Below are 14,085 nucleotides of genomic sequence, written 5' to 3'. Positions count from 1 at the left end.
TGACCTCTTCCCCTGGCCCTGCCCAGGGCCCCAGCGGATCTCCTCTCCCCTTCTCTAAAGGCCATCTCTCCTTGCCCACTGCAGGAAGGATATTTAACAAACCCAAGAAGCCTCTGGGAAGACTACCCGCACGTGTACCTCCCGTGAGTATTCCCATGACTGCGTCTCCAAGGAGAAACAAGCTGGTCCCTGGCTTCCTCATCCCAGCCTGTGGCCAGAAAACCGTGGGCCAGCTGGCACGAGGAGCCGCTCACGCCCCGAGCCTCTTCGGGGCGCTGTGTTGCAGACGGCAGTCCTGTCTGCGAGCTGCTTCCTCCAGTGCGCTTGACTGGAGACTCCCAAAATAACATGTTCCACACTAGCCCCATCACAGAGGCGACGTCTTCACTCTGCCTGCTGTCCCAGAATGCCAGAGGCTGGTGGCTTAGAAATTATACAAAAGAGATGTGTTGCTCACAGTTCCAGAGCCCAAAAAGCCCAAGATCACGGTGCCAGCAGATTTGGTGTCTGGGGAGGGTCTGCTTCTGGGTTCATAGAGGGCTGTGTTCTGCTTGTGTCCTCACGTGGCAAAGCCCAGGACCTATCTGGGTTCTCTTTAACAAAGGCCCAGAGCCCATGAAAGAGGTCCCCGCCCTCATGACTCAGGTCACCTCCCCAAGGCCCCACCTCCAGATAGCATCACACAGAGTCGGATTTCAACCTGTGAATTCTGAGGGACACACACATTCAGTCCGCAGCAGGCGTCCACACCGTCAGAGCACGCTCATGGAAGCAGGGCATCTCCGTAAAGTTCTCCGGCCCCATACCTTCTTGATGAACTGCACCCCCTCCCAGCACACCTTCCTCCCACCCTTATGAGGCTGGTGCCCCTCACGAGGCAGCCCCCCTTCCTCTCTTGACCCCCAGGAGGGTCTGCCTCCTGCAGGAGACCCTCTGTGCCTTTCCTGAGACCCTTCCTACAGAACAGGGGGCTTACAGCGAGACGCCGCCTTTGCCACTTACCTCAGCTCACCCTTCAGTCTACCGGTGCCCCATCTTCACTGTCTGTGCTCAGCCTTCCCTTCTCTGACCCAGGGGACCCGCCTCTGGACTCTCTTCACCATGTTTGATTCCCTCTGTGGGCTCTGTCTGTGGAGTGCTGTGGTCTGTGGAGCAGGGCCCCTGGGCTTGGGGCATGCCTCCGGCTCCAGGACCAGCTCCTCCCACAGTCCTGCCCTCCCTCCTCCCTCTGTGCTTGGCCCTTCCTGGTGACGCGTTCCCTTGTCTCCAGCTTCCAGGTGAAGTTCTTCTACCTGTGTCAGCTGGCTTATTGGCTGCACGCACTTCCAGAGCTGTACTTCCAGAAGGTACGGAAGGTGAGTACTCCCCGTCTGGGAAGCCCCATGTCCTCCACACCCCAGCTTCCCAGTGGGTAAGCTGCCGTACCTTCCTCTAGAAGCCCAGAACTGGTGGGTAAGGGGCAGGGCTCTGTCGGCGGGTTGAAGAGGATGCTGAGCCAGCGAAGTCCCCACCAGGCTCTCCCTGAGAGCAGGCCTCCAGCGGGTCTCCTGCCTCCCACGCTAGACATGTGGCTTTGGGGGAGGTCTGCCTCTTGTCTTCCGGATGGTGGATCAGAGGTTTTTGCCTCTCTTGGTCTTTTTTTTATTAATAGCCTCCCTCTGAATTATTTCCAAAAGCCCTGTTCCCAGTCCCTGCCTCTTCTTTCTCAACCCAGTCCCGCCTCATGGACTGGAAGCTGGTGCCCAGCAGCGTGGGGCACAGGCCTCTGGCGTGATCTGGGACCGGCTGGAGCAGAGCACCCCAGGCCACCATCGTCCCTCTGCACCTCCCCTCCATTCCCGCATCTTCCGTTAGGGAAGGAGCGTGCTTACTGCCGGCTTCTCTTGTTTGCAGGAGGAAATCCCCCGCCAGCTCCAGTACATTTGTCTGTACCTGGTCCACATAGCCGGAGCATACCTCTTAAAGTGAGTGAGACCCCAGGGCTGGTCACATTGCCATGCCCTTTTACTTCCAAGCAGCTCTCCACACAGGCATTCAGTGAGGAGGCCTTTATTAGACACCTTCTGTTTGCCAGGCACTGTGCCAGACCTGGGAACACGAAGGGGGTGATCGCTTTATCTTGAGTGGTTCATGCTTAGCCCAGCGGGAGATACCGTTGTAGGCACAGGTCAGGAAAGCTCAGTGTGACCAGCGTGGGGCTATGGTACATGCCCTCTGCCGTGGGAACCCAGAAAAATTACTGACTCCTCCCGACCCAGAGCAGCGGAGGCTTCAAGGGATGTTAGCACTTGAACCATGGCTTTGAAGTCGGAGGAGCTGCCATAGCGTTTGGCCTTGAGCGTCTCTTACAGAAAGAATCCTGTCAAGAGTAGGATGTGTCACTGCTAACTTGGAACTTTCTTGAGCTTTATCTGTGCAGCAGAGGAGAACACCCTGTACTTTCTCTGGACTGAATTTGAGGGTTCGCGATGGATAACTTTTTGCTAGGCTTCCCGGAGGCCCCTGAGCCCCTCATCCCCAGGCCCTCTCGGCTGGCATCCTACGAGAGTGACTGCCCAGGGGTGATGGAGTCAGGAGGAAGGCAGCTCTTGGATCTGGTCTCTTATCTCTGATGGCTGATACGGCATCAACCCCGGCTGGGTCTTTGGGGAGCAAAGGCTGTACAGGGGGTGGGGAATCAGCTCTGCCCTTGTGTGGCAGAGACCTGGGTGAGAATGTGCGGGGACGACCAGGTAGGGAGTGTCCTGCTGTGGGTTCCCTGTTGTACCACCGAGGTTCATCCCAAAGACGGAAGATGCTCTCGGATCTGTATTTCTCACACCTGGCATGTCCCAGGGAAGGAGACGGACATGTATCTGACCCTGTTCGGGCAGGGTTCTGTGATTCTTGTTTTGGAATCAGAATAGAACCGAGAGGGCAGGGAGCAGCAGATCCTCCAAAATGAGGCCTATTCCATTCCCCAGGGATGTTGGCATAGCCGCCTCTCTGCCCACGTGAGGACCATAATTTTCCTTCTCCATCCTTGTTCTGGTTCTCAGGAGTGTGGGGGAAAGGAGAAACCCTTGACTACAGGATTGCCCCAGAAAGACACACTGTTGAAATGGCGACTCCTTCAGGGCCTTGTTTTGGTGAAGAGCTTGACTTTTAGAGGCCTTCACTCACTCAGCACATACCTGAGCTCCTCCCCCAGCCCAGGCGCTGCCTGAGAAGCTGCTGTCACATCTGGGTGAGGGCAGACCAAGGCCTTTGCTCTCCTGAGGTGTCCATTCTGGCAGGTGGCGATATCAGCTCAGGGTATGATTTCAGGATCATAAGATTGAACCCCGCATATTGGACTCCGGGCTCAGTGTGGAACCTGTTTGGGATTCTCTCTTCCTCTGCCCCTACCCCATTCCTCTCGAAAAGAAAGGAAGGAAGGAAGGAAAGAAAGAAGAAAGCAAACAGAGTTTCCTGTGTTGCTAAGTGTGATGAAAAGAATAATGAAGCTGGGGACTGGGAGAGAGCGACTGGTCTCCTGGCACCTTTGTTGTGGGGCGGGAAGACTCTCTGAGGAGGTGACTCAGGTCGAGGCAGGAATGACAAGACTTGGGCACATGAAGATCTCGGGGATCTCTGCCTGGCGGTGCAGGCAGAGAAACCACAGGCACAGAGGCCCTGAGATGGGAGTGGGCGGAAAGCCCACTGTGGCTGGAGTGCAGACAATGAGATTTGAGATGAGGTCATGGGCAAGATCATGTTGGACTCTCCAGGTCGTGTGAAGACATGGGCTGGTTTTCACGTCATTCCCCAAGCATCCTCAGGGGATGACCCTCCCTGTCCATCTGGCCCTGCCTTGGTCTCGTTGGGTGGAAGCGGCGGGATCCGTAGTTAGCACTGCTCTCCCATCATCTTGCCAGCTTTCCGAAGCCCGGCGTGTTCAGCACCATCTGCAGTTTCACTTTGCAGCCCCTCTGCATTTCTTTGAACTGCCGTTGACCCTCTGTAGCAAACTGCCCAAGAAGGTCCGTAGCGACCCTGTGCCTGGAATTGAGCAGAGGGGATGTCTGAGTGGGTGGTGCCAGTGTTTTCAGAGGTTGGTTCAACTCACACGTACTTTTGTGTTATGTTGAGTTTTGCTTCTCCGTGTACCTCTCAGCCACGAAGACTTGGATGAGGAGACACCAGACGGTGGGAATCCCATGTATTTCTACCCGCAAAGCTCGGCCCCTTGTTCTGAGCACCTTTTGTGTGCTTGGCCCAGGCCAGGCAAAGCATGCAAAGGGACAGGTGCTGTGAGAGTGGAAGCCAGGTTCACTGTGGGAGCGGGGAGGGTTACTGGACCTGACAGGCCAGGCCGGATGGCCGGGGGGATTCAGTATTCTCTTAAAGGCACGGGTGCAGAACTGAGTCCTCTAGGTGGAGGGGGCCCCCTCCACTGGCCAGGGGGAGGAGGTGTGGCATGCCGATCCTGGGGTGCAGGGCCCTGGCCTCGGCTCTCCACGGCACCCGGGGTGGACTGGGACACTTGTCCTTTCTTCCAGCCTGAGCCGCCTGGGCCTCATCTTGCTGCTGCTGCAGTATTGCACCGAGTTCCTCTTCCACATGGCTCGACTCTTCTACTTTGCGGACGAGAACAACGAGAAGCTGTAGGTGGCGTGGGGCCAGCTGGCTGGTTCGGAGGGGCTGTGGGCAAGGGCCGCCTGTGAGGCCCGGCTGTGGGAGGCTCCTGTGCGCGGTGTGAACTGTCCCTTCCCTGCAGGTGGTGTCCGGAGGCTGGTGTTCCCAGCCTCTTGTCCTAGCTCTCTCCACCCTCAGACACCCCGCGGCTGCCCTTGCACGCTCTTCATACGCAGGGTTGCTTCCGGAGAAGTGGGTGACAATTCCCTCATGGGCCCTAAAGGCGGACATCCCTTTTCTGCCTCCACGAGCAGGTTTAATGCCTGGGCTGCTGTATTTGGGGTCACCCGCCTCTTCATCCTCACACTCGCTGTGCTGGCCATTGGCTTTGGACTTGCTCGCATGGAAAACCAGGCCTTTGACCCCGAAAAAGGGAACTTCAACACCTTACTTTGCAGGTGAGTTGGGAAAAAGTCCAAGGAGGGAAATCAAGGCGCCCCAAGCCCTGCCAGGAGCCCCCTGTACTTGGCACAGCTTTGAAGGTTGGGGGCAACAGATCCCTGAGTCTCCTACACACTGATGTTTCGAGGGAGCTCTCTAGACAGCAGGCCTGAGAGGAGAAGAACCCCAGCCTTCTGCTTCCAGCAAGACCGTCTTCACAGCCAGCCTGGCCTGCTGAGACTGCAGTCAGGATCCCCAAGCAGGACTCCCCTCACCCTTGTCCAGGGCTTCGTGGGGCACAGGACTTGCATCGTGCCCCCACAAAGGGGTTGTTAAAACCCCTCGGCTGGTTGTTAAAACCGCACTTGGACTCTGTACGGTGGTGTGCTTGGCAGGTTGGCCAGTGGCCTTCCATAGTGGCAGGAAGGCAGGGAGGAAGCCATTTTGCTTCCGCGTGACTGTAGGGCCTGGGAGGGGGTGTGATTTGTCCGGTGTTGCTCAGCTTTCAGGTGGCTTGCAAGATGAGAAGCCGCTCTTCCTAGAATTATTTTGCTATATCCTAATTCAGTTCATTTGAGTTCTTTTCCTACATCTGTGGAGCTGAAAGGAGTCCCATTCTGTGCTGTGGGTCAGAAAAGGCCATGGAGGCCATGTGACTAGGGAGCCCGACAGAGTGTCTGTCACCTCCTCTTTCCCGGTCTCTCTCGCCCCGTCCCTCTGTCAGCACCCCTACAGTGTGCTAGAGGGGAGGCCAGCACGGACACACGCTCTCCCGGGGGCCGGCGCTGAGGGGTGCCCCTGGGGGGCTGCGGGGCTCCTGACCTACCGTGTCTCCCTGTCTGCACCCCCACCCCCGCCGGGGCCCGCACCCCTGAGCCGGCCCTCGCTCCCCCCACAGGCTGTGCGTGCTGCTGCTGGTGTGCGCTGCCCAGGCCTGGCTCATGTGGCGGTTCATCCACTCCCAGCTGCGGCACTGGCGGGAGTACTGGAACGAGCAGAGCGCCAAGCGGAGAGGCCCAGCTGCCCCCAGACTGCCAGCCAGGCTCATCAAGAGGGAATCTGGTGAGTGCCAGGCCCCCGGGCTGGGAGCAGCGAAGTCTGTCTGGGATGCGCAGGGAGGAGCCGCGGCCCTCAGGCTCTCCCCCGACCAGTCCCGCCACTCCTCCAGCCTCCCTGGGGCCCTGGCTCCTGGGCTCCTGCCGGGGCCTGACCGGCACGTGGCTGGGCAAGGGCCAGGGACACGTTGTGGGTGAGGCTGGCCCTGACGAGGCAGGGAGCTCTCCTGGCCATGGTGGGGCGGGGCGGCAGCTGGGTGGGGAGCTCTGGCGGCAAGCGTGTCCTCGAAGTGGCTTCTGAACGCCGGCCAAGATCTGCCGCCTGCTGCCTGTGCGGCCCTGTCCTCACCTGCCCTCTGGCTCCACATTGCACCATGTGCCTGCCTCCCAGGCTGCTGGCTCCTCTTCCATCTTCAGGAGTGACTCCGGGGACATGATGCTTGGTGGACGGCAGGGGTGGGACGCCCTCTTCTCTTGTGGCCCCAACCACACTCCAGTAACCTTTTGCCCCCAGTCCCAGGCCATGGCCAGCCCTGCCCTTTCTGTCCAGCCTGGGGGCCTGCCTGCACCAGGCTCTGTTCTCTGACTCACCTGCCTCTCTCCAGGTGTGGCCTGCTAGGCAGGGGCCCCCGTGTGTTTGGAGCAGACACGTGCACGGCTGGGTGTGCTGAGTCCGGCCAGGCTGGGAGGGGATGTGGGGCAGGAGGCTGCAGCTGCATGGACTTGGAGCAGGCACAGGGAGGGGCTTTCGACAACAATAAAAAGATGGCAGAGTTTTCTCTGCCAGAGGAGCATTGGGCCTCTGAGTAATGTCTGTCCCTGCAGCCTCTGCTGCCCCCTCCCCATTACCCCTCCCTGGGAGGGCATCCCCCCAGCCCGTGTGTGCTGCGCCAGTCTCGCAGAAACACCATGTTTGTCTGTCTGTCTCCCTTCACGTCCTAGGTTACCATGAAAACGGAGTAGTGAAGGCAGAGAATGGCACCTCCCCACGGACTAAGAAACTCAAGTCTCCTTGAGGCCAAAGTGCTGGAACAGGGATCCTCTCGTGGGGGCCCAGCAGGGAGGTGGGGAGTCCTGCCCCCACCACTGCCTTCCCCCTTCTGCTTCTGATGCTGCCTCCCCAGCAGCGGGAACCTGTCTCCAAATGGGGCTTTTCCTCTTTCTTATTTCTTGGCTTTCTCTTCTTACTCTTCCATAAACCATTCTCAATAAAACCAAAACTCTTCTTCTTTCTCTCCCTCAAGCCACCTCATGTCCTCACCTCTGTGCTGTGTTGGGTTTTCTAGAAGCCCAGGCTCTCACGGTTCTCTCTTGGCTTGCCTCCTCTTTCTCTTCCTTCATGGCTGCTTTCTTTGACTTTTCACTATATTGTGCAATTTTTCTGCGTCTGATTTTTACAACGAGAGGGAGCTCAAATTGCAGTTGCGGCCATCCGACACCCAGCATCAGTGTCCAGGACCTGTCAGAGTCAGAAGCCTGGTGCCCAGGAGCCTCCACCCAGAGCTGCTAATAGGCCCGGGATTGTGGGGGGGCGTATTCGGACAAGGAGAGGAGAGACCAGCCCTCTTGGATCATCATCTCCAGGTGCTGATTAACTGAGATGTATGATTCCAGTTCTGCATGTACCATCCGGAGGCCCAGCTGCACCCCTGCTACTTGGAAATGCAAAGGTGTTTGGCTGTGGGCATGACGACCCGGCCCAGAAAGATGGTGGTAACTGTGTGGCCGGTCCTGGACACAGGCCAGCCAGCCCTCACTCTGCCAGGGAGGTGCTGAAGGAGGACAAGTCTCCCCACCCGCTAGAGCAAGAACAAAGCGCTTCTGGAAAGGTAAAGGTGGCAGAGATGCTGGAGTGGTCACCCTTGGCCTTCCTTCGGCCGCAGCCCCAGCTGCTTTTTCAGCCGTTCACCAGCATTCAAAACCCAGCCCAGCCCAGTTACCAGAGCGGCCTGGCAGATGCCAGTCCCGAAGCCCAGAGCCAGGCAGCCGGGGGAAGGGCTGACCTCGCTGCCTGACTTCGTCTCTCCCACTGCAGGAACACCAAGCCCCCCATTGGCCCCTGGTGCCTCGAGGAGGCTTGCCTAGCCGTTTACCCTCTGGCTCATCTGTGGAGTGTCTCTGGGCTGGTCACTGTCATCCTGTGATGTCTGAGCGCACCTGCAACATTTTAGACTGTATGAAAGTGGGACTGACTCTGAATGATCTGCAGGGTAGATGAGCAGACATCTGTGCCAATGGGAGGCACTTTTCTCCCTCCCTCCTTCTTTCCCTCTGCTCCACCTAAAGACAAGGTCTCCAAGTCCATATAGGGCCTGGGGAGGACTTCCAGAAGGGGTTAGGCTTAGTCCTGATTAAGAACTCTTGAACTCTGTGCTGAGGCGCAGGGAGCAGGTTTTGATGGGCATAGAAATGTGTCGTTTGAGGGGCCGGTCCTCTTTCTGACCTCACAGTGGAAGCCTGACCTTGGGTTACTACCCTGAAAGGGGGGCGGGGCTCTTCAGCAGGGCAGCTCCCCTTCTCCATGGGGAGAAGATACATTTAATTTTCCAGTGACTGGGGAATTTGTACCCGAACACCACTGTAGAGCCTCCTCTCTCTGTCCAGACTAAGGCTGTAGAAATGGGAAGAACTGCCCTTGGCCTCTGATCACCCCTAGGAAGCAGGACAGCCTTTTTGGAGATCGGTATCTCTCCCATTCTTCTCTGACACTTCTCTGGACTGCAGAGCAGAACAGTGCTAGGAGGGTGGCTCAGTATCACCCCAGCAAACCTGAGCCAGGACCCCTCAGTCATTTGGCCAAATACCCCTGCCCCGGCTGCGGTTTTGTTCCCAGTCCCCACCTTTCCTGGTGAGGGAAGGGCGTCCAGCCAGCAGCTCCAAAGCTGTCCCATGAGGCTCCCCGCCCATCCTGGTTCTCTCCTGGCCACGTCCCCGGCCACATGTTCTCCCTGCAAGGGACCACTCCCTCAGGTGAGCCCTGGTGAAAATTCAGCAGCTTCGCGTGTACCGCCAGCCGAGAGTGGGCCAAGCAGCTCGAGGCCTGCTGTCAGCCTCCCTTCTCATGGCCGTAGGTCTGAGTGTCTGTTGCCGCAGGCCACACGGTTCTGTGCTCCCTGAGTGCCCTGCAAGCTTCTGGCTCTGGGGTGGGTGTGATTCAGAGGTGGTACTGCCGGCCCAGGGGCGGGGGCCAACGTAGGCTCTGTTGCTTGAAGGATAGGGTGTGTGCAGGGATGAAGATTAATAGAAGGATTGTTTTTTCTGCCATGTCAACACCCGAAACCATGAGTAAGGCTAGCATGTCCCCAGCCAGGCCTCAGGAACGATTGCGGGGTGGGGAGAATAATTGTAGGGATCTCTCACCCCCCTTGGCATCCCAGCCATGTTTATCTCCAAAGCCAGAGCCCTGGCTTTGGCAGTCTGGCTCAAACCCAGATGCCAGCGGCCGAAATAACCCCACTTGGTCCTGTGAGCTTGTTGTGCTGCCTTGTCCTGATGTGGCCACTTTGCTGTCTTCAGTCTTAAATGCTCTCTCCAGTTCCCAAAGTGTCAAGCTGTCTGTGAGGGCCCTGCCACCCAGCTCCGAGTGTGAGCGCCGGCTCAGCAGGAGCTGGGGGACAGATGCTCATCTACCTCAGCAGCAGCCACTGCTCTCTAAATGTCCCTGACTGCCACTGGTGCAGGGCAGGGGAGGGAGGGCGAGCAGGTGGCCGTGGTGGGGGAGAGTGGCTGTGGTGGCAGGAGGACCCGGGACTGCTGAGGTCCAGTGGTGGGAGAGTTATTTTTACCATCAGGCTCTGATAGCTGCACTATTAATAAGTTACATGTGTCCTTTTTAAAGGTAGGGGAAGGTTCAAGAGCAAAGGGGGAGCAGGGAGAGTCAGGAGGGAAGCTGCTGCTCCCCTTTCTAGTCCATTCCAACCGTGTGTGTGTGTGTCTGGGTCACCAGACTTAACATTGTTGCCCAGAACCTTTCGTGCTTCTGTCCCAAGGCAGCACTTACATTTCAGAAACCAAACTAGACCTCGTGCTCTGGCCCCCTTTGCAGCCGCAGCTCTTGACTGGAATCCTCAGACCCTAGAAACCCCTGAAGCCTGGCTTCGGTGTTCTTCCGGCAAAGCCTGCGTCTGGGTTTTCCTTTAGGGAACTTCTTCCTCCACACCCTTTCACTTTCTTTCTGAATGGTGAAGGAGAGATAGAGGCAGAGCATACACCCCTCCCAAGATTCCACAAGAGGCAATTGTGTTCCCTGGATGCCTTTTTAAATTTGCAGTGGCTTGCCAGGCCCCATGTGGCTCGGGAACTTCCTTCACAGGTTTCAGCCTTCCCAGTCTGTTTTTCCTCTCCTGCTGAGGACTGTGGAGACCCAAGTGAACAGACTTCGTTCCTGAATGTCGTTCCTGCTCTCTGTTCTCTGATGTAGGCAGGACAGCAGAGTGGTCTGTCTTCCCTCCTGCTGCCTCCCCTTCCCATGGCCCTGCTCCTCAGAAGGCACTCTGGGCACGACTTGGGAACTGGGTCATGTGAAACTTCAGTGGAACTCCTCTCCGGCCCCGGCTAACCTTCTCGCTTTACTCTGCTCCCCCCGGGGACAGTTTAATGGTTGCCCCTCATCTTCTGCATCCCCTGCGGACCCCTCTCTCTTGTTCTGGAGGTCTCAGAAAAGCATTGGGATGTCTGTATTCCGTGCTGACCCCGTGCTCGGCGACCCCTGAGAGTGCTTGTCCCAAGCGGACACCCCTTCTCTTTGTGTAAGAAGTGCCTTACTTGCCGTGTGGCCTTCCAGCCTCCGCACGTGCTGTGTGGCCAGGCCTCTGGGGTGGGCTGTTATATGCAGTCGAGGACACTGGACCCTGGTACATTCCATGTGAAAGGGACACCGATTGTGAGAGTTTGGCTTCATTCGTCTCTGTTCCCTCCCCACCACCCCCACCCTGGTGTTGGGGTCCGTGGTATATTCTAGGTTTTGTTTCTGGTTTCTCCCTTGTGTCGGCTTTCTAGCCCACAGGGGTGGCTGCAGAAGCCTTGAGGACCCAGCTGCAGGCACCTGCACCTTCTACCTATGGAGGGAAGCCCAGGGGCCTCCAGGGGCACAAGGCCCCCCATGGCAGACCCTGCCCTGCTAGTCCTACCCGCCCCCCTAACATCCTCTATTAAAAAGAGAAGTAGCCTGGCTATAACCTCTTCCAATCTATTCTGCCTCCCATTCATCCCACAGTTGATCTGATCAAGGTGTTTACTTTTACTTCCCAGTGGCAAGTGTGTGCTCACAGACCCCAGGCTGACAGGGGTCTGGTTTGGCTGTTGCAGAGTTTCTTTGCGCTCCTAACTCAGTGTTAGCCATGTTAGCAGCCGCAGCTGCCTGCCTGCCCTCTCCTTGCTCCTCCGGGTTGTGCAATAACTCTCCCAGCCGGTGGTCTTTCCACAGGCCCTGCTGTCCCTAAGCGCCCTGCAGCTGGGAAGGGAAGGGACCCGCGGGAGGGTGGTCGTCCTCCCCTACAGAAGAAACGTGTGTGCTCCTCTCCCTTTGTTGCTGCCATTCTCTTCATCCTGGGTGGGTTTCTGTGGCACTCTCCTAGAGCATTGTAGCATCACCTTAGAAGTCCATAGGTTTTTTTGTTAAAAATCTGTTGAAAAGGAAAAAAAAAAAAAAAACCATCCTCATGATGGGGCATTAAAGAAGTCAGCATCTGGGAATAAGATCTCTTGGGGCACCGGAGATGTCCCCGTCACTGTCTAAGAGCTTTCCAGAGCTGCTTGTTTGTGTGCAGAGGAAGGAGGCGGTTCTGAGGAGCAGCCATGTGTGGCCTGGCCACTGACAGGAGCCGGCTGGGACAGTAAGCTCCACGTGTCCTTGGGTGCGGCCTCGAGCGTTCGGTGATGAGACCCTGCACCTCACTCTTCAGTTCTCTTGTTCAGTAAACACCTGAAGGGCGAGCTGCGGCTGCCGGTGCCATGAGCAACTCCTAATGCAAATGTGGACAAGTTGTCTTCTGGTTTGTCTACTTTAGCCTGTTCATGATATGGACCAAATTTCAACAAGGAACTCAAGGAAAATTTGTACCTGCCGTATTTATGCTTTCATGTAAAAGGTTTTTTTGTGCGGGGGCGGGAGGGGGGAGTCTTTTTACTTTCAGTGAACTTTTTTCAAAAGCCTTTTCCACGGTTTCTGTCTGGTTTTAAAACAAATTACAGTTTTGTATGGATTTTTTTTAATGTACATTTTGAAACAAATGATCAACAAATATTTTTGAAATAACTGAATAAAAGACATAGAATTATCAGTCTAATTGTCTCTGGTCACATTCCTTATATTTTTAATCCAGATCCTTATATTTTCATTTGAAAAATAATTTTATGTCCATTTTAGTCTCATTTATAAAATTTTTTGCTCTATTCCTTGTATAGCTTTTTTAAGCTTTATTTGTTCCTTTTGGTCCTAGGAAGGAGGGAATTGGAATGAAGGATGGAGAAAGTTCTCTTGAGTGTTGGGTCGTTCTAGGCATTTTTTTTAAGATTTCTATTTATTTGACAGACAGAGATCATTCGTAGGCAGAGAGGCAGGCAAAGGCAGTGGGGGGTGGGAAGCAGGCTCCCTGCTGAGCAGAGAGCCTGATGCAGGGCTCGATCCCAGGACCCTGGGATCATGACCTGAGCCAAAGGCAGAGGCTTTAACCCACTGAGCCACCCACGCGCTAACATTCTAGGCATTTTTGAGTCTGTAACCATAAAGTAGAAAAGTGGAAAGAAGTTTTCTTAACACGGGGTCTGCCAACAAGCTCCAGGAGGAAGCACTGAGAGCTTGCTGTGTGATAAAGTCACTGGCTGAGGTGTGCTTGTGAACTCTTGGTGCTGAACAGTATTCGTCCCAACTGTAGGCCGTGGGGATTGCTGGGGTCTGTTCTGTGACCTGCTCTTGATGGCAGCAGTCTCTGTTTTCCAGAATTTTCTTCAGAGAGTGCAGGGGAGGAGCACAGCTACAGGAGGCAGCTAGCCATGGACCCCCTCAGGGCATGAGGCTTGCATAGGAAGTGTTCACCTGAGGTGAAGCTGAGGGACCCATGGAGGGCAAGCTCTGCTGCAGACCTGGGTTTCAGTCCAGAGGACACTATTCTGGGCCTGTTGGCTCACCTGCGTTCTACAGTTTTGGGGGTTGTTTGCTTGCTGATTGTTTTTGCAGGGAGTGGTGGTAGTGAGATTTAGGGACAGTCAATGCTGAGTTCATGGTACAGATAAAGCACTGGGGTTTTTTTGTTTTGTTTTCTGTACTGAGCACGTGTACGTGGCTCTTCAGTGCCAGCAGGATATTAAAGAGTCACTCACCGAAGTGGCCCTTGATTCCCTGGAGACATTTAGAGAGGTCTTGTCCACCTGTTGGTCCCAAATGCCCTCAAAGCTTATAGTACGGGTTTGATACACCCTGATGAGCTGGTATTTTTCAGGTTCCTGGGTGGTGTAGACAGTAGTGGCTAACTCAGAGCCCATCTTCACCCGCAGGGCAGATTTTCCTAGCCCTGAATCCATACGCCATCTCAAGCCATCCTGTCGCCATTGTTCAGTTAGAGTGGACAGCCACAGCTCTCAGCGGCCTCTGTGGCAGACGCAAGGAGTGAGGCGACTTGTCTCCCCTCCCGGGCGGCTGCTACATGCTTGCTGCAGGCTAACGCTCTGCTCTTCTGTCACCTCAGCCAGGACCTCCCTGCGTGTGGGGGGTGACTAGCCTCCGTGACCTCAGGTGGCTGCGGTGCCATTTGGAATCCAGGAGAATGATTTGCTTGTGTGGCTCTACCTTCAGCTGTCTTATCTAAGGTCGTGGGGCTGAGCAGGGAGGTGGGGGCCCCAGAAGTAACCCACTGGCTCTGGTCTTCTGGGGAGTGGCTTCTGGACCTGGTGATGGAGATTCCCGGCTTGGGTAAACGTGGGGAGGAAAGGAGCAGGAGCTGAAGGCCTGTAGGTGAGCGGGGCGGGCCGTCCTCGGCCCAGCTCGATGCCCCGG

The 14,085-nt window shown here is 56.2% G+C and overlaps 2 protein-coding genes across 2 annotated transcripts in view; one reads left to right on the top strand and one right to left on the bottom strand.

Moving 5' to 3' along the window:
- Window positions 1-12,379, top strand: part of TRAM2 (translocation associated membrane protein 2) — an 82,069-nt gene extending 69,690 nt beyond the window's left edge. Inside the window, exons 5-11 of the mRNA XM_044252850.1 lie at window positions 85-143; window positions 1,271-1,355; window positions 1,894-1,964; window positions 4,521-4,625; window positions 4,911-5,054; window positions 5,936-6,099; window positions 7,035-12,379. Of these exons, the coding sequence (XP_044108785.1) occupies window positions 85-143; window positions 1,271-1,355; window positions 1,894-1,964; window positions 4,521-4,625; window positions 4,911-5,054; window positions 5,936-6,099; window positions 7,035-7,108 (702 nt within the window). The 3' untranslated portion in view covers window positions 7,109-12,379. The remainder of the gene's footprint in view (window positions 1-84; window positions 144-1,270; window positions 1,356-1,893; window positions 1,965-4,520; window positions 4,626-4,910; window positions 5,055-5,935; window positions 6,100-7,034) is intronic.
- A 1,415-nt stretch (window positions 12,380-13,794) lies between these two features.
- The window catches only part of EFHC1 (EF-hand domain containing 1), a 67,916-nt gene continuing 67,625 nt past the window's right edge, over window positions 13,795-14,085 (bottom strand). Inside the window, exon 13 of the mRNA XM_044252827.1 lies at window positions 13,795-13,976. The gene's annotated coding sequence lies outside the window, so the exon portion shown is untranslated. The remainder of the gene's footprint in view (window positions 13,977-14,085) is intronic.

Source organism: Neovison vison, chromosome 1, assembly GCF_020171115.1.
Source record: "Neovison vison isolate M4711 chromosome 1, ASM_NN_V1, whole genome shotgun sequence".
In the NCBI taxonomy this organism is placed as follows: domain Eukaryota; kingdom Metazoa; phylum Chordata; class Mammalia; order Carnivora; family Mustelidae; genus Neogale; species Neogale vison.
The sequence above is the reverse complement of the archived record's forward strand: the minus strand, read 5'-3'. Positions and strand labels throughout refer to the sequence as shown.